The sequence below is a fragment of the Ahaetulla prasina genome, chromosome 14, assembly GCF_028640845.1.
Source record: "Ahaetulla prasina isolate Xishuangbanna chromosome 14, ASM2864084v1, whole genome shotgun sequence".
In the NCBI taxonomy this organism is placed as follows: Eukaryota; Metazoa; Chordata; class Lepidosauria; order Squamata; family Colubridae; genus Ahaetulla; species Ahaetulla prasina.
The window spans coordinates 2,857,259-2,877,865 of NC_080552.1; the positions used below are offsets into that span (position 1 = coordinate 2,857,259).

Genomic DNA, 20,607 nt, shown 5'->3' on the forward strand with positions numbered 1-20,607 from the left:
AAAGCTACCAAGGGGCAGCTCAGGGGAGACAAAGCATGTGGGGAATTCTGGGAGTTGAAGTCCACAAGATTTAAAGTTGCCAAGGTAGGACACCCCTGATATACAAGTGAGAAAATTCCCTAAAGAAAGCCTGCTAGGCAGCCTGAAAGGCAAATGGTTCAATGAAGTATTGCTTGGTTGTGTAATTCTTAATGACAGACAAACTTCTCAGTGATACCGAGAGTCCACCTGCCTCACCTGCCTACATCAGCATGAAACTGCTGTGGGAGGCAGAGCTGTAAACACCAATTTCAGAGGTCAGCATCAGCATAATCCATTACCCCAATGGGTCCCTGGATAGGCAAGGAAACACAACAGGCTTAAGCCTTGTCTGCATTTAGACAAAAGAATAGAATTTTATTGGCCAAGTGTGATTGGACACACAAGGAATTTGTCTTGGTGCATATCAAAAGTCTATCCCAAACTCCAGTAAGGAGTCCTTGGTGCTCCCAGAGTTTACTTAGAGCCTCCTTTCAACCCTGAGCTACAAATATTCTCCTTTATTAATCTCCAATAAATGTAATAGAATAGAAACTTTACTCATTCAAATCCAATTCAAGAGTCCTAATTTTAATGCACAATGAAGCTTGTTTAATTCTGAACTCAGCAATCAGAGTTTCTAAACTGGTGGATGGCTCGGTGTGTACTATATAAGCCCAGTCACCTGTAGTTTAGTTAGCAAGTTTTGACCAAACAAACCATGAATTACTGCAGCATGAAAGCTCAATCCATGAAATCTTTTGAGAATACCACTTTGTTTACAATTTAGTTCCAGCTACTTGGCTCAATTGCTTTAAAGACTAAAAAGTTACGTGATAACTTAGAAAAACTGCAAACTATAAAACAGTGACACTAAGGGGCCCCCCTTATATAAGAAGTTGTATAGGGCCAGTAAATTACAACTTTTAATCTTTTTAACAAAAAGATTTAATAAAAAGAGAATTGTTTTCTATGGCAGTAGGAAATCAAATTTTATAGAAGTGAATAAATTCTGTTATAATTTGGTTGTTATACAGTATTTTATACACACATTTATATAGAATAGTATGAATACTATGTTTTACCAACTTTTACAAGGCTGATAAGTAAGGGTATTAACCTAATGTTTATTTTCCTGATGGTTTTAATTTGTCTTTGCTATATCCTCCCATCTACAGTATCTTTTTATTAAAAAGATTAAAAGTTGTAACTGATTGGCCTGATAAAAATTTCATACATAAGGAATACCACATCCTCCCACAAGTATACACAATTTTTTTTTCATTCCTAGCTCCTTCCCCAAATTATATTTTTTTCAATTTTACTGTGTTGTTTGTTCAGCTGCTTATCCAACAGGACAACATATTAAAAAGATAAGTTTAGTGTCATAAGTTAAGGCACCAGACTAGAAACCAGGAGACCTTGAATACAAACCAAACCTCAGGCCAGTCACTCTCTCAGCCTTAAGAAGGAGGCAATGGTCAACTGCTGAAAAAACCTTGCCAAGAAAACTGCAGGAACTTATTCAGGCAGTCTCTGAGAATCAGACACAATTGAACAGAAAACAAATATAGGCAGTTGTCGATGTACGACCACAATTGACCTTGAAATTTCTGTTAAGTGAGTTTTGCCCCGTTTTATGACCACAGAAGTGAATTACTGAGGTTGTTAAGTTAGTAACACGATTGTTAAGTGAATCTGGCTGCCCCATTGTCTTTGCTTGTCAGAAGGTCGCAAAAGGGAATCACATGACCAAGGGACATAGCAACGGTCATAAATATGTAAAATTGCATAACTGAGTGTTTACCAGTGTTAATCAGTGTTTACCTTTCATTGTTTTCAATAATTAAATAGATTTTAAAATATCATTTTGTTTCTTGGCAGCAATAGGATCTGTGATAAAACCATGAGTTAAAATAAAATGGAGATTTTTCTGGGCTTTGGCTGCAATCACAGCACTTGCATCATCCTTTGTAGTAGTAGGAGAAACTGAACTGTTAAAATTAGCAAGGATGAGCCAGACAGCCTCTGGAACTGGGTAAGGCTGTGGCAAAACCTGCATTCAAGACTAAGCAACCTAAGTAAATTGGAAAACTGCAGAAGGAATTTGTATGGTGCTGAACACATCCAGCCTCAGGATAGAGTACTTCTCCTTTAAATAATAATGGTCTTATATTCTCAAATGCTTTATTAAAGCCAATTATACAGGTCTACATAATATAGGGTGGCGCGATGGCTCAGTGGTTAAGATGCTGGACTGCTCAGCTGGAAAGCTGGCAGCACAGGTTTGAGATCCAAATGCCACTCAACTGGGTGAGCTCCCATTCTCAGCTCAGCATCTGCCAACCTAGCAATTCGAAAGCATGCAAATGTGACTAGATAAATAGGTACCACTACAGTGGGAAGATAACAGCGCTCTGTAACATCATGCTGGCCACATGACCATGGAAATTCTTCTGATAGCGCTGTCTCAATGGCCTTGAAACAGAAATGAGTACCGCCCCTTAGAGTCAGCAACGACTAGTGGAGTAAAATCTGCAGGCATTCCTTTATCTTTTTTTACTTACAGAATATCAGTACAATATAAATATAAAAGCAATACTTAGAATTTATGGGCATATTTTTATTATCATCACGCATGATAAACTAGTCCTAGTCCAATATTTAAAATGCAGAAGCAAATGTGATCATTATAATCATCATGGTTTACTTAAGCATTGTTTATTCAAAGGACCGGAACTTGACTAAGATCACACAACCTGTTAAACTCACACTATGGCTCCAGGAAATTCTTGAGCTTACTAGCTGTTACACTGATAGCTGCTTCAAATATATCAGAACTAACAAAATAGCTAACTTTAAAAAAACATTTATTGAGAAGGCCAACAATGGAATTAATCAGCAGTCAGGCAAAATATTTCAATTTTTTCTCGGTAAATACAACCATTATTTATTAGAAAGGCTGATAAAGAAATTCTTGCTAATTAGCTCTGCAATCTTCCCCATTATGGACAAAGATGATAAATGTTCTTCAGAAAAGGGAAGTACCATGGAGAAACTGGCTAAGCAAGATTGACACTGTAATTCTCTTCTGTTCTACTCCAAGGTAAGTTATTTATTTATTTATTTATTTATTTATTTATTAAATTTGTATACCGCCCTTCTCCCGAAGGACTCAGGGCGGTTCACAGCCAAGTAAAATAGACAATATATAAATACAATTTAAAATACACTTAAAAAACTTATTAAAATTGGCCATAATTAAAATTTAAAACTAAAACCCATTTAAAAACCCATAAATTTAAAAACTAACCCAGGCCGGCGCAGATAAGTTCAACTGCAGGGGTCTCCAAATGGCAATTTTAAGACTTACGAACTTCAAGTCCCAGAATTCCCCAATCAGCCATGCTGGGCTGGGGAATTCTGGGAGCTGAAGTCCGTAAGGCTTAAAGTTGCCAAATTTGGAGGCCCCTGCTCTACTGCATCTAACAGGGCTTATTCCCAGGCCTAAAGGGATGCAGAGCAGTACAACTTTTCTTTGGCAGAAAACCTTAAGAAGCCGGAGCTCCTATCTTGTGGCTGGTCATTTGCCTCCACTGTGTTCCCCACAAGTAAAACCTAAAACAAACCCTGCCTTAATGGAGGCTTCTTTTCAGTGGTCACTCAGTCCAGGACATCCTTCATCCGACTCATCCTCTTCCCTGCCCAGCCAGTTCTCCCCCGATGGTCAGCTGCTTTCCTTGGGAACAGAGCAAGCTTACCGGAGTCTCATTGCCCGGACATTTTTCTCCACAAAGGTTTCTGGTGACTAAGCTCGGGATTGCTGAAGTCACTTTGCTGGGATATATTAAAATCAACAATTCATCACTAAACTTCACAAATATACATTGTTCCAAGTTACATGAAAAAGATATACTAATATCTACATAAAATTAATAGAACATGCTTTTATGTTTGAGGCTCAAGTTAATAACCTTGGACTGATACTTGCAAAAACTGATCCAGTCCCCCTTCAAAATCAGAGGGTGCATCATAACTCACAGAAGGAAAAGTAGGTTCCCTTTTGATGTAGCTAAGTGGGAAGGAGAAAAGCCCAAAAGCTAAAATCAAATGTGATTATTCAGCTCTCAATTTCCAGAAGAACACCTAATAAAAGCAGGTTTCATCTTTTAGGTAAGATTCAGATTGTCTTCATCTCACTGTGCCACACACACACACACACACACACACACACACACACACACACACACACACACACACACACACACACACAGAGCTTAAAAAGAAGGAAGGAACCAATTCTAGCATCAACTGACTGCCAAATCCCCCACCACTCAAAGATTCTTCTAGAAGCAAATTCAAAGATAGAAATGTTCAGGTTCATTTCCATTTCCTCCTGCTCTGCGAAGCTTTAAACAAGTCACAGTCAGTCAATTCTTCTCATCCTGAAAGAGGAAGATCATGAAAAAAAGACATGACAAGACAGTGAAGTGCAATGAAATAATCCAACCAGAAACAGAAGCTTAACAGTTTTTTCTTCATGGATTATTTGAAGGGATGAGATAAAAGCATAGCTCGAAAACAAGGCATTTGCCAGGAGTTAAAATCTGTCATTACGTTATCAGGTATGAATCTTGAAAAACAATACCTGACAAGCCAAATCAAGCCTTGGTCAAATTACAAATAGAGCTGTCAGATCACACACAAAATGGGGAAGGAATACTAGTCAAGTAGCTGACACTAAGCCAAATCTGATAACTTGGCATCTGAAGTATTTTAAAGCTTTAAATAAAACACTCCACTGACCAGCTCTTCATCTTGGTACTCAAATGCAGAGGGATTGAAACTGCTGGAACATCTTCCAGCCCAGATAACTTGAATATTCAGACACTCCAATCTTTAAATTTGTAAGAGACAGCTACTGTAAGTGAAGAAGATGAAAAGGTTTTATTTCCTTTTCTTTGCATTGTCTCCTAATGGAGAAAGGTTGACCACAAAACGTTCTGTAATGATTGCATTTATATCCAAACTTTCATGCAAGGTGTTCAAATTTGTGCGCATGGCCACTTTTAATCTCATTAACTGTATTAAACTAGAAAGCTTACACTAAGAGCGTGATTAGCACAAGGTCACCCAATAAATGTTCTCAGAAGGGGGAATTCAGCACTCCTGGTGCAAGCCCAACAGCTGAGCACCCAACAAGTTTCACTTAAATGTGTAGAGCAAAGAGGCAATTTTATCTGGGGAAACAGCATGGAAGAAAGAAACATCTTGCCAATCTCAGTACTTCTCTCCAGTGACTTCTGGTTCTGAGTTAGACGGGTCTATACTTTCCATAAAAAGAGAGAGAGAGAGAGAGAGAGAAATGGATTGAATCTGATGAGTTTTCTAATTCCAAATCCTAATTACATACTATTTGCATATTTACAGAAACCTTGTTTTATTAAACCTCCACTCTTACTAAATTAATTTACTTAGATTGACTCGTTTCACTCAAAACCAAATCTATTATAGGAGTTTGGCAGATTACCACACATTGTTCCAAGAGCTGAGATGTCTATGTCTGTTCAGGATTAAGTCCACTAAAGTTAATCGAGCCTCTGTGCAGGTGGGGGGGGGGGAGCAACTTTTAAGTCACAACAAATGAGCTGCTGTTGGTGGAAAATCTGGCTCAGCATTTCTCACCTTTGGCAATTTCCCAAGTCAGCATGAGGAATTCTGGGAGTTGAAGTCCACACATCTTCAAGTTGCCAGGCTTGAGAAAGACTGATCCAGACCATGAAAGTCTAGATAAACACGAGCGCTCCTGATTCCACTGCTACCAACTGTGAGGGAGGCCAGCAGCCAACAACCTTTAGTTTTCTTTTTCATATACCTGGTTACACAAATGGTGCCATCTTCTTAGCTTCCTACAAACAGCTTCTATATTCTGAAGAATCTCGGTCACATCTTCCGTGCCTTTACCAACATCTGCATCAGATTCTTTCCATCATTAACCTCTGTGTCGCTGCACAACCTTTCCTCTGCCAAGAAGCTACAATATATTTCTGAAATCCTGGTTTATAGCATTAGCATTTAGACTTATATACTGCTTCACAGTGCTTTAAAACCCTCCCTAAGCAGTTTAGAGAATCAGCCTCTTGCCCCCAACAATCTGGGTCCTCATTTTATCCACCTCGGAAGGATGAAAGGCTGAGCCAACCTTGAGCCTGGTGAGATTCGAACTGCCAAACGGCAGTCAGCCAGCAGTCAGCAGAAGTAGCCTGCAGTACTGCATTCTAACCACTGCGCCACCACGGCTCCTTTATTATCCTTTCTCACTAGCTAAATGCTGCAATAATACATTTGAGATTTTTTCACAAAAAGATGTTATATTTTACAAACACCTATATTGTCATTTTGCAGCTCTATTCTTTTTAAGTCAACATTTAATTTTTAATTTACATTCTTAGGATACACAATTAACAAAACGATCTTTAAAGAGAGAGAAAAATGAGGGGGGAGGAGAAGGGGGATGTCCTCATACTCTTGTATGAAAATAATCAAATACAACTAACAATAAAATATTTTATTCAATTTATAGGAGTGCTCATCTCACTTCTGGATAATGGATGCAGCTAAAAATATCAGTAAAACAAAAAATAGAGATACAAATATAACAAAGAGAAAAGCAAAAAAGGATGGAAACCAAGAAAAAAACCCAACCATAGTAGCAACACCACTCCGACTTCATGCTGCCGGTGATCCTAACTTACCATCCGCTTGTTCAGCGACTGTCCAAAATTGTGACAAGTGGTATTTTATGACCGGTCTCAGCCTTTACAGATCAATCTTGGTCACGTGATCACGATTTGGGTGCTGGGCAACTGGATCTCACAACGGTTGCAGTGCCCCACAGTTATAAGACTGCCATTTGCAGCCTTCCCAGCCGGCTCCCCACAAACAAAATCAGTGGGGTGGCCTGCAGGGAAGCTCACAAGTCCGTCTGATAAATCTCCCAGGCTCCCTGTTCTCATGCTGCACTGTTGGCGCCTTCCCCAGCCTTCCTGTGCTCTGGTGCCTGGCCTATGTCACGCCTCCCCCACAGACCACCCCCCATCCCTGGGGCTTATGCTGGCTTCCTGCTTAACGACTGACCTGTGTGCCTTGGGGTTATGATGGCAACTAGGGCTGCCAGGATTGTTGTCACCTAGCAATGTGGTCATGTGACACCACATTTTATGGCCACACTGCTTTGCGAGGGCAATCCTGGTCCCAACTGTGTCATAACCCTAGGACTACCTGTTCTCCCGACCTTATGCCTCAGGGAATAGCCAGGTTTTAAGGGCTTTCTGAAAGGCCAGGAGGGTTAGGGCCACTTTAATCTTATGTGGGGTGGGGGTGGGTGCAAAGGCAGCATGCTTCCTGGACCCTCCTACATAACCTTTTTAAATACAGTAATAGATGGGACTTGGAGCTGCCTCTTCTGCGGACAAGAGGAGGCAGGTACAGCTAACTGGTGAGAGATGGGCCTATGAAGGGCTTTCTAGGTAACAACTAGCATTTTGAATTGTACCTGCAAGCCTATTGGGAGCCACTGCAGCTTACAAACAGGGTGAAATATGGGTGAACCAAGGCACACCCATAATTGCTTGTGCTGTCACATTCTGGGCCAAGTTCTTCAGAGACGGCCCACAGTAATCCATGTGGGTGTAACACACACAGTGGCTGAACTCACAGCCCTAGAATGCCCTCCAACTCCTCAGGAGCATCAGAACGAACCTCAGATAACACTGTGAGACTGTGCTTTAGTCAACTTCATAGGGCCCACTTCAAAGCCAGAGCCCATCCTGGCTATGGTGGTGCAGTGGTTAGAATGAAGTATTGCAGGCTAACTCACTGCTCACTCCGAGAGTTCGATCCTGACCGGCTCAAGGCTGACTCAGCCTTCCATCCTTCCAAGGTTGGTAAAATGCAGACCCAGATTTTTGGGGGCAAAATGCTGACTCTGTAAACCGCTTAGAGAGGGCCGGAAAGCACCGTGAAATGCGATATAAGTCTAAGTGCTATTGCTATTGCTATCCTGGAGCAAATCCAAGCAACTAACTGTCTTCAATAGATACATAATGCATTCCCAACGGTCCTACAAATGGGTCTCCAGCTCCCCTTTCCAAGGAGAAACTAGGGCCTGCTGGATACCTATCGGCAGATGCAATGAAAATGGAAAAGCGGCAAAAGATATCACCGCGAAGGAGGCCTGAACAGCAGATCGACCTTGGGCTCAGCTGGCTTCACTCCTCCTAAAGATCTCTTAACCTATTTCATCTCTCTCAGCCCCTCTGTCAATCAACAATCAAATAAACCCCACCTCCCTGTGCGAGGGAGCAGCCCTGGGAAACTCGAAGGCCACTAGAAAGTGATCTGACCCTAATAGGGAGGGAAAACAATCTCCCCAACTCCAGATCATGTCGCCACTGTCCTGGCAGGAAGACCAAGTCCAAATTTTCACCATCATTGTGTGTGGTGACCTCAAAGTCTTTGGCCCGGTCCATGAGTGTCATGGGTGGCCATAACACCTGTGCCCAGTTCCAACTCTACCAGAGAAGGCAGACTGAAGTCACCCAGACCATAAGCCACCCTGGAGTTGAGGAGCTCAGGTAGGGCAGATGCTATGCAGAAAGGAAGCAGTTATAGCAGCAACAATCACAACTGAAATCTTCTGCCCAATTTCACATCCAGCTATTAATAGGGCAGCATCTCTGAACATCTCTCCAACGTCCTCATACAAACAAAAACTCCTGGTGCCATGTTGGGAAAAAAAACCTCAATCTGGTTAATAAACAAAACAAATTAGATAGTAATACTCATAAGTTCAAAAATCTCAATAGGGACAATTATAAATCAAAAGTTCTGTGGAATAAATCATTTTTACAGTTTTCTTATATGGTATTAAAGTGTTAACTAAACCTTGGAAGGAAACTATTCCAAAGTGAAGTGGTTGCTGCAGAGAAACACCACCTCCATCCCCTCAGCCGCTCAAATAGGAAGGAGACCTTGAGCATCTCAGAATAGGCTTGTTCTGTCTGCAGTAAGTAGAGCTGAAAACAGCACTTTATCGATCAAATAAATGTATGTATACAAACAATAAACGAATCTTAAATAACAGTCAAAACAAAATATAAATAAGATAATGGGAGAATGTACCAAAATCTCACATAGAATGCAACCATCTTATGGGCTCTTTGTTGCCAAGGGATCCTCAGGGCTGCTGAAAAAAGGATCTTCTCCTGGGTCATCCCATCAAATGTACTTTTTTAGCAAATGGGACCCATAACATGCCATTCCTGCCAGAACTGATATGCGTAACTAGAGGTAGTCCTTCAAATAACCTGGCCTCAAGGCAGGTAGGGCTTTAAAGGTAAAAAACCACCACCATTATAATGGAATGTGTGCCTGATCTTGGAGAAACAGGGAAAGATGCTGCCTAGGAAACAATTGGAGAAGAGAGAGGCAGGAGCCCCCAGTCGCTTAGCAGTTGGAGAAGGATCCACCCTAAAGGATCTTGTGGTTAAAAATGGAGGTGAGAACTTCAGGCCTGCAAGATTGTGTTAATGTAGCCTTACAATAAAATAGAATTCCTTCATCTGGCCCTGTTTCTGTCTGGGAAGACTGACACCGTGAATTGGACCAATCTGGTGACCGATGTAGACTGCGGAGCAGAAGCTTAACATGCCCTTGTCCTAAAGGGACACATAACTGCCCCAGCTGCCATATTTGCACATGTTGAAGATTCCATTCGGTCAGATTCACTACCAGGCTTCCTCCGCTAGCACACCAGCCATTTTTTCTCTTGATTTCCCTTCTGTTGATCTGTTGAGGTAAATTGTTGGTGACTTTGGTCTCAGGTACTCTCGGTCAGTATCAGATTGTTTTAATAAAACTGCATTTATACAGAGTTTTGGTCATGGACAAGTGAAGTGGACTTGGGATGCAGTTCACTGAAGAACTTCCAGGACCTTGTTCAGGGGCAATCACATGGTCTCTGGCTGTCTCTGAATTCCAAAGTTTGAGAGAGAACCTGATGGGACTGTCTACCAAATGGCTGGGAAAATCCACACAGCCCCATCAGAGTTCACCCACTTCCACAAAGTGTCTGGTGTGGATCAATGTAATTAATCGCCTGTCTGGAAGCAGAAAGCCTCACTGGGACTAGGAAGTGCAAAAGATTAATAGCAGCGCCCTTTGTCTTTTGAGATCACAAGCCAGTTACTACAAGATAAAACAGGTCAAGCCAGAGATTATATGGGGAAAAGCAAATGAAGGCCAAAAATACCGGCTCCTCCACAGATCTTGAAATCTGTATTGGAAGGACGGTAAATGCCTGCCTAATAATGACAATCACATGGTCACAATGGGATCTTCTAGATAGCAAAGTGGGCAGTTCATAATTAGAGTCCCCAACATGTTCTCACATGTAGAGTCCTGGGTCAAAGCCAACTTATTCCTGAGAATCATCCCACCCATCCCCTCCTCACACACAGAGACCTTAAGAGTTGTAGCTGCTACAAGACCCAAAACATAGAAGAGAGCATTTCAGAGAGCATTCTTTCTACACCACATAATAAATCTTTGGTTCTACATACCAGGCCCACTTCACTTATCCATGACTAAAGTCACCAGCAATCCAACTTCCTAGAGCCAAACGTGGGGTTGAAGAGCAGGAGGGGGTTAGCACCACATCCCTCACAACATTCCTGTAAAATAGGAAGCCCAGTGCTCCCTTTTCCCACCGTTTACAGTCCGGATTTGCTCTTTCATCTTCTGTGGTAACAATAAAGACATTACCACTTTCTAGGACCCCTTGCAGGACCCATGGAAGCTGTGAAACAGGTTCTGCAAAGTTGTCCTGCAGTCTGCCCTCATTCATTTTGTTCAAAATTTTTATGAACCCTGCATTTTCCACACCCAGTTAGCAACAAAGTCATTACAGATGGTATGGAGAGATACTGTTGGATACATCATTGTCAACTTATTTCAAGCCGCTTAATTTGAGAAGAAACAATGGGATCTCTTCATAATAAATAAGTAGAAATAAGCTTCACTTAAAACTAAATTATTCAGGTCATTTGAAGGTATTCCAAACTCACCAAATTTGGCACATTTGAGAGTTGGTTTATTTGAAGATTTTCCTCCCAATGGGTGGGAGGGCAAAGGAGAATGGTTAGTGCTTCTTCCTGTTTTAGTAATTAAACTGACACTAATAAAACCCCCTCCTTAATTTCTCATCTAAAGCTGAAATAAATTTTTGTAAGTCTTCTTTTAATCCTGAATATGCTTACTTACAAATTTATAAGAATATTCAAAGATATTTAAGTGCATACTATTCTCCAGGCCAAGATATGTTAATACAAATGAATGCAAAGTGATACCTCCTACTAAATGCCTTCAATAAATTAAACGCAAAACAACAGAAGCGTTTTATGACTGCAGGCAAAGGTTCTCTAACCCTACCTTAATTACATAAGGCTGTAGTAATCAAAGGTTATGTTGTTAAGTTATATACACTTCACTTTTGTTTCCTACATTCATTCAAGATTTCCACTTTTTTTGCTCAACTGGAATACTGTATCTGTAGCATTTGTATGTTTTCGACATGTATTCAATTTAAATTTCATTTTATATTCAAACTCTCAAGGTAGGTTCTCAGTTTAGACAATATGACTTGTAAAATAGAAAAACAACTGGCAGGAGGCAGACGGTAAAATTAGCTTTTCCACTAATTGGAAAGTGACCGAGAGACTGAAGTCTGGAGCAGGATGTCCCTGCCTCAAGCTCCTCCTCCAGCACTTTTCGTCAGCAAACATTTTATAGAGTTGTAAAATAAGATACAAAATACAAAAGTAAATAGGAAATCAGTGGGGGAAAGAAAAGTGAGGAAGGTTTGGGAAAAAGACAAAGCATTGACTTCCAACTGACTCTCTCTATTGCAGTAGAATAAAGCATTAACATCAAACCACACCTTTTTGCTTTTTTCATATAAATAGAAACTAGTCATTTCTATAAGCATCTATCAGTCTCAAAATCAAAGTTTCATTCTTTTCCACTTCAAGCACAAGGTTCAGAAGCGGTCTCCGTGGGGGTGGGGGTTGGGGAAGCACTAATATTCTTTTCTTTAGTCAAAATAGTCAATTTTGCCATTTCAGCTTCTGCAGCCATTTGTCCATGGTGGGAACCGAAGGATCCTTCCATTTTTGTGCGGATAATCATCTTGCTGCTTCTTACTAGGTGAATTTTGCCCCGTTTTACGACCTTTCTTGCTACAATTGTTAAGTGAATCACTACAAGTTATGTAACAACATGGTTGTTATGTGAATCTGGTTTCCCCATTGACTTTGCTTGTCAGAGGGTTGCAAAAGGGGATCACATGCTCTTGGGACACAGCAACAGTCGTAAGTATGAACCAGTGGCCAAGTGTCTGAATTTTGATCACCTGACCATGGAGATGCTGCAGTGATGATAAGTGTGAAAAACGTTCATGTCGCTTTTCACAGTGCTGTTCTAATTTCAAATGGTCACTAAATAACTGTTATAAGTCGAGGACTATCTGTACTAGCTATTTTACTGTTTGGAAACTCTCTAAATTACTATATTAATAACTTTTTACAAATTAGACTGTTACTGTTGAAATACTTTTGATTAAGTTGAACACCAATTGTAAATATTTATATAGGAACTCCTAGCACTGAAATGATTTCATACAATACAATATACACTTTATAAGCTATTTAGGCCCAGGGTCTAGTTATCTATGGGATTGCTTCTCCCCATGTATGCTGTAATATATGGTGGACAAATTTTGGGTCCTTCCTTGAAACCTGTTGGGACCTGGAAGATGTGCCTTTTCTGTAGAGGCACTTGTCTTTGGAATAATTGTCCCCATCTCCCTTTCCTGCTCCTGTTGCTTTTATCTTGGTTTGTTTCCTTTTGTAAGCAGCCCAGAGTCCCATTGTTTGAGTTAGGGAGCCATATAAATTCTTTACATATTATCTTCAATTTGGCTGAGAAAGAAAGGCTTATCTAAAAAGCAATTACTGCAGTGGAAAGTTGATTATTTTCAACAGGTGATTTACATGCAATTTTCTCAGTAACGTTACAGAAAGAGATTGCCATTATTTTGCTTATTTGTCAAGTTTAAAATGCTGCTCAGCTCTCTAAACTCTCCTTTCTTTAGGTTCCCAATCTGGCCTAATGGCTTGGTTTCCCCGATTATCTCCCATGCGAGTACTAATCAGGTCTGATTCTTTCAAACTAAACCAAGTGCTATCTGTTATGGGCACATTGTCTATTTGTATGTGTCTGCCTTCAATACAGACTCAACACTTGGCAACTATTTGAAGAAGTCTTATAGTTTTCTTTGCAACATTTTTGGAAGTGGCTTGCCTGGTATCTCCTTTCTAACCCAGAAACAAGAGGGATCCAGCTGACTTTGTGCCTAATGCAGAATTAGAACCGAGTCTCCTGGTTTCTACAGTGGGGGCTTTTAGCTCTACACCAGTCTGGCTCTCTCCATTTAAATGAGGTCAGCTCAAGGCATCTGAGTCCACACATTTCCCACTTCCTCTAGTTTAGATTTCTGTATTTAACCTTCTACTCAGCAGGCTGAAATACTGGACAGAGGCAAAACACAACATTCTGCAGTGCTACAGGAAACCGAAGATGTATTTCTATCTTCGGTTTCCTGTAGCACTGCAGAATGTTGTGCATTACCTCCCAGCTACCCAGCTCAAGTGTTTTCTGAAATAAAAATGAAATATTTGACAATAACATCCACCACCACAGGTTTCTGTGGGTTCAAAGCCCTGTTTGGCAGATGGCTCTGATGAAATGACTGCACTTAATTATAGAATGCATTTGTTAATTGCCCCACTGTCTATACACCAGCCCTCATTACCTTTAAATTGTTGGTTGCAATGTTGAGTTTCTGCACATGCTTTGAAAAACCACTACTGGCTCATACTATAGCCCAAGATCTCCTTATTGGGTCAACTTTATATAATAGCCTAGTGTCTTTCATTTAAGAGACTACAAGTGCATTTAAAATCTTAAAAGACCCTGAGCACAATTTAGCCAAGCAATTTATGACTTTTTCCCCCCTGAGTGAACAAGTAGCGAGAAAGGACCTTTTCTGCCAGAATCACCACCTGCTCGACACACAATTGGAAGGCAGAGAAACGAAGGACAGCCCGGTAGACAAGATAACTTCTGCTGGATGTTTCCCCACTGCTCTCCTTTCCAACCTGCCTGCATGACACACCGACCCCCATTCAGCCTGGGCTGCTGGAAGCCCAGCGAGGAATTCCCATTTCGCTCCCCACGGGCAACGCCGCCCAGGTGGGTGAGCCAGGCAGGGGCTCCCACCAACCGGCCTCTCCGCAGGGAAGCCCCAGCTTCTTGGGTTTCCCACAGCAACGCCTCGAGCCCCGGCGGGAAGCCACGAAGCCTCCTCCCGGGCCTGGTGTCGGAGCCGGGGCCCGTGACACCCCCCCCGCCGGCCAGCCCAGAAGGGCCCTCGCAGCCCCGGCGCCCTCACCTGCCCACCGTCTGGTTGGCCAGCTGCTTCATGCGGTTGAATTGCTTCTTCATGCTGGCGGCGGCGCCGTCGCTTCCCCGCTATTACCGCGCCTCCCGCGCGCGACACCCGGCCCGCCTCGCCAGCGGAGCCCGCAGCGGCAGACCCGGCTTCCACCTCACTGTCCCACCGGAAGGCGCCGCGACTTCCGGCTGCCGGTGCGTCACCGCCCGCCCTGCCTGCCTGCCTGCTCCGGAGCACAGGGCGGCGCCCGGAAATGCCGTCAGGACCATAGAGATCCAGAGGGTAGAAAGGCCGCGTCCGGTGGTTTTTGAAGCATTAGGAAAGGGTAGAGGAGTGTGCAGGGCGGCGGCACATTCCTCCCAAGTCCCGGGGGCGCTTTTTCCCTTGGGCGGGGGAATTGCGCTGCTGCTCTGGTGGACGGGAAGGCCGCCCAGCGGATCGAGGTGGCGGACGAGGTTTTGCACCTGCTCCCCCGGCCCTTTCTCGCCCTTGAGGCATCGCAGCTTTCTAGGGGAGGGGGAGCTGGTCTCGTGGAGAAAGTTCTGCCTCTTCTTCCCGACCCCCCATTATTTATTTATTTTATTTCATTTGTCACAACAGCATACATAAACATCGACATAAAACAACAACACATCATGAAAGAAAAACATATATATAAGCAAAAGCATGCAACAACTATGTTAATTTGATATAATGAAAGGGAACAATAGGACAGGAACGGTAGGCACTTTTGTGCTCTTATGCACGCCCCTTATAGTCCTCTTAGGAATGGGGTGAGGTCAATAGCAGACAGTTTTTGGTTGAAGATTTTGGAGACTTTGAGAAGAGACCACAGAGTCAGGTAGTGCGTTCCAAGCATTAGCAACTCTGTTACAGAAGTCATATTTTCTGCAATCTAGATTAAAGCGGTTGACATTAAGTTTAAATCTATTGGTTGCTCTTGTATTATTGCAATTAAAGCTGAAGTAGTCTTCAACAGGAAGGACATTGCAATAGATGATTCTGTGTGTTAAATACAGGTCTTGTCAAAGTCGGCGGAGTTCTAAGTTTTCTAATCCCAGGATTTCAAGTCTGGTAGCATAAGGTATTTTGTTGTTTTCAGAGGAGCGAAGAACTCTTCTAGTAAAATATTTTTGGATGCATTCGATAGTATTAATGTCAGAGATGTGGTATGGGTTCCAGGTGGATGAGCTGTATTCAAGGATAGGTCTGGCAAATGTTTTGTATGCTCTGGTTAGTAGTGTAGAGTTTTTGGAAACGAAGCTGTGTAAAATTAGGTTTACAACTCTTAGAGCCTTTTTTGCTATGTAGTTGCAATGGGCTTTGGCACTTAGGCAGTGGTGGGATTCAGCCAGTTCGCACCACTTCGGGAGAACCGGTTGTTAACTTTCTGAGCAGTTTGGCAAACTGGTTGTTGGAAGAAATCATTAGGGCAGAGAACTGGTTGTTAAATTACTTGAATCCCACCACTGCACTTAGGTCATTATTAGCCAGTTAAGCAATGTTCCCAAAAATTGGGATCCGAGGGGAGCCAGGCTGGTTTTGCAAAGGCAGGTTGCATGGGACCTTTTCAGTCAACCATAGCATGTTTACTTAGCAAATGTTTATTTAGCCAACCATAGCTGCCCATCTCAAAACTTCCAACCATCCGTCGTACAGAACTTTCAACCAACCGTCGTTCAATTAACCATCCGTCGTACAGAACTTCCAACCACCCATACAGAACTTCCAACCACCTGTCGTACAGAACCGTCAACCTGTCATACAGAACCTTCAACCAACTGTCGTTCAACCAACCAACCACCAACCATCCGTCATACAGAACTGCCAACCATCCATCGTACAGAACCTCCAACCACCCATCGTTCAACCAACCAACCTCCAACCATCCGTCGTACAAAACTTCCAACCACCCCTCGTTCAGAACCTCCAACCAACTGTCATCCAAAACTAGGTACGCACGCCCCTTATTTCCTCTACACCAAACACTGCAGATCTTAAATGCAAATTGATAAATGCAAGAAGCATTGTAAACAAATTGCCTGAATTTCTCCTCTTGTTAAATACTGGTACATTTGACATTATATTTGTATGCGAAACATGGCTGAACTCATCCCTCCCTGACTCCATTATTTCAGACAAAGAGTATCATGTTTTTTGGTCAGATCGCGAAACCCGCAAAGGAGGTGGAGTGGCTATCTTTTACAAAAAGTCACTGAATCTAAAAAATATTCAAGTTGCACATAAACTCGCTCTTCCTGAAACTATTGTATGCGAACTGTCCCTTAACATCACACTTCGCTTCTTGCTATGCTACAGAGCCCCTGACTATGACATCGCACATGCGAATATGTTAACCACACTACTAACATGGGCTACCTCTTGCCCATATCCTCTCATCTTCCTGGGTGACCTCAATCTACCTCTTATTAACTGGATAACAAACGAATGTACAACTGAACCCATCCATACTACCCTGTACAATGCTGTTACAAATCTAGGTTTTGATCAACCAGTAACTAACAATACAAGACTCAACAACTGCCTTGACCTCATCTTCTGCAACAACGCAAACTCAATTTATGGACTACAAATAAAAGAACCCTTTTCCAACAGTGACCACAGCATGATAGACTTTTGTCTCAATATACGCCCTTACAAAAATCTTCATAATGGTATTCCAAACTACAATTTCAAAAAAGCCAACTGTAACCTTATAAACACCTACCTCTCATCTCTTGACTGGCAAAATCTATTCTCAACCTGTATCACTGCTGAAGACCACTATAGAGTTTTCCTACTTGAAGTCAATAGAGTCATTAAATTATACGTACCACAAATCACCACCAAAATCAGAAAAAACAAATTACCCATATCAATAAAAAAGCTCCAATCCAAAAAAAATTCCCTCTAGCGAAGAAACAAAACTGGCTATGTAGCCAACTTCAGAAACTGCTACAAAAATATATGCAACCAAATAAAAATTGAATGCACCAATTACCACACCAAACAAGAAGACCTTCTGCGCACAAAATCTAATCATGCTTTTTATAATTTTGTGAACAATAAACTTAAAGAAACAAGATCCATCCCACCACTAAAAGGATCTAACGGCAAAGAATATAATGATGAAACAGTTAAAGCAAACCTCTTTAACACATTCTTCGGCTCAGTCTTTTTTAACAGTAATGGCTCACACCCAACATTCCCCAGTCATACCAACAATGAGTACAATGATCTAACATAAATAGATTTCACAGAAGATAATGTTGAAAAGGCCCTTTGCAAACTGAAACCATCTCTATCTATTGGACCTGATGGCCTATGTGCATACTTCTTAAAAAAGCTTTCCATTAATATAGCAGAACCCCTAAGCATAATCTTTGAAAAAGCTTTCACAACCAGCTCCCTTCCCAAACTTTGGTCACTAGCCACGGTCATCACTGTCTTCAAAAAAGGAGACCCCAGCCTAGTTGAAAATTACAGACCAATCTCTTTATGCTGCGTCACCTGCAAAGTAGGGGAATCTATCACCAACCAATCCATTATCCTCCATCTAGAAACAAACAACCTACTCTCTAATAAACAATTTGGTTTCAGAAAAAAATTACCCTGTAATTTACAATTTCTGCACTGCAAAAACATATGGACTACAAATCTTGATCAGGGCAAAGCAATAGATGAAATTTACATAGACTTCTGTAAAGCTTTTGACTCTGTGGTACATGACAGACTTCTCCTAAAACTAAAATCCTACGGCATCTTCGGACCCCTCTACAATTGGATAACAGCGTTCCTGTCAAACAGACAACAAGTGGTCAAAACAGGCAGTGCCCTATCAAATCCTGTTCCTGTCAATAGCGGCGTTCCCCAAGGCAGCGTTCTTGGACCAACACTTCATATTATACATTAATGATCTTTGTGACCATATTATAAGCAATTGTGTTCTCTTTGCTGACGATGTTAAACTATTTACCAACAATACAGCTACCCCTCAAAAAGACCTTGACTTTGTGTTGGAATGATCAAAAACGTGGCAACTCCAAATCTCAACCAGCAAATGTTCAGTCTTACACATTGAAAAAAAGAATCAGAACACTAAATACAAGCTTGATGGACATTACTTGTAGATGACCCTCACCCCGTCAAAGACCTTGAAGTTTTAGTATCAAACGATCTAAGTGCCAAAGCCCACTGCAACTACATCGCCAAAAAGGCTTTAAGAGTTGTAAACTTAATTTTGCGTAGCTTCTTCTCCAGAAAGATTACACTACTAACCAGAGCATATAAAACATTTCCTAGACCAATTCTTGAATACAGCTCGCCTGTCTGGAACCATATCTCATTTCAGACATTAATACAATTGAGCGTGTACAGAAATATTTTACAAGAAGAGTTCTCCACTCCTCTGATTACAACAAAATACCTTATGCCACCAGACTTGAAATCCTGGATTTAGAAAACTTAGAACTCCGCCGATTCTGACAAGACCTGTATTTAACACACAGAATCATCTATTGCAATATCCTTCCTGTAAAAGACTAGAAAATTTAGAACTCCGCCGCCTTCGACATGACCTGAGTTTAACTCATAGAATCATCTGTTACAACGTCCTTCCTGTTGAAGACTACTTCAGCTTCAATCACAACAATACATGAGCACACAATAGATTTAAACTTAATGTGAACCGCTACAATCTTGATTGCAGAAAATATGACTTCAGAAACAGAGTTGTTAATGCCTGGAATGCACTACCTGACTCTGTGGTCTCTTCCCAAAATCCCCAAAGCTTTAACCAAAAACTACTATTGACCTCACCCCATTTCTAAGAGGTCTGTAAGGGGCGTGCATAATAATAATAATAATATTATAATAATAATAATATTTTAATTTTTATACCGCCCTTCTCCCGAAGGACTCAAGGAGGTGAACAGCCAAGTAAAACAATACAATATATCACAATAAAAACTATTTAAAAAACTTATTCCATATGGCCTAAATTTAAATATAAAATACATAATATAAAAATAAATAAATAAATAAGAGCACAAACGTGCCTACTGTTCCTGTCCTAATGTTTCCTTTTGTTATATCTAATTAATATAGTTATTACATACTCATTCTTATATATATACTTATATATTGTATAGTAATTTCATGCTTATGCTTATATATACTGTGTGACAAAATAAATAACTAAATAAAATAAATAAGATGCAACATGATTTAGAGTTAGATCAGATGCACTAATGAAGTTAGTGAAGGAATCAGATGGGAAGCTCCCCACTTCCTAGGCTGTAAGTATATATTTAAACTTAATGTGAACCGCTACAATCTTGATTGCAGAAAATATGACTTCAGTAACAGAGTTGTTAATGCCTGGAATGCACTACCTGACTCTGTGGTCTCTTCCCAAAATCCCCAAAGCTTTAACCAAAAACTATCTACTATTGACCTCACTCCATTCCTAAGAGGTCTATAAGAGGCGTGCATAAGAGCACCAACGAGCCTACTACTCGTTGGTAGGAAAGAGGAGAAGAGGAAGGAAGAGGGGTAGAAGAGGGAGAAGGAAGGTGTAGGGTGGAGGGAGGAGAGGATGTAGATAAGAGAAGGAGAGGAAGGTCAGGAAAGTAAAAGAAGGTAGAAGAGGGAAGAGTGTTAAAAAGGGGGGTGGTGACTGGGCAGGCCCGACTAAATGTATATAACTGTACATTGAATGAGTTGTTTGACATGATTGTAAAAATAAAACTTTTTTACTAAAAAAAAAAAAAAAGGAAGAAAGATACAACATCTAAGATATCCAACTGTGAATAAAATGTGGAGAACATATGGCAATGAGAAAAAAAAAAAGCACCAACGAGCCTACCGTTCCTGTCCTAATGTTCCCTTTGATTGTATCCAATTTCATATAGTTATTACATACTTATGATTATATTTATGCTTATATATCGTATAGTTATTTCATGCTTATGCTTATATATAGTTGTGACAAATAAATAAATAAATAAATAATCTCA

At 41.1% G+C, this 20,607-nt stretch overlaps 1 protein-coding gene across 7 annotated transcripts in view; it reads right to left on the reverse strand.

Moving 5' to 3' along the window:
• Positions 1–14,803, reverse strand: part of ARHGAP17 (Rho GTPase activating protein 17) — a 78,509-nt gene extending 63,706 nt beyond the window's left edge. For 6 of the 7 annotated variants that reach the window (XM_058157214.1, XM_058157213.1, XM_058157217.1 and 3 more), the window contains exon 1: positions 14,588–14,802. In XM_058157214.1, the coding sequence (XP_058013197.1) occupies positions 14,588–14,640 (53 nt within the window). In that variant the 5' untranslated portion in view covers positions 14,641–14,802. Of the gene's footprint in view, positions 1–14,587 lie in introns of all 7 variants that reach the window. The other variant, XM_058157215.1, reaches the window with a different exon arrangement.
• Positions 14,804–20,607: the final 5,804 nt, after the last annotated feature.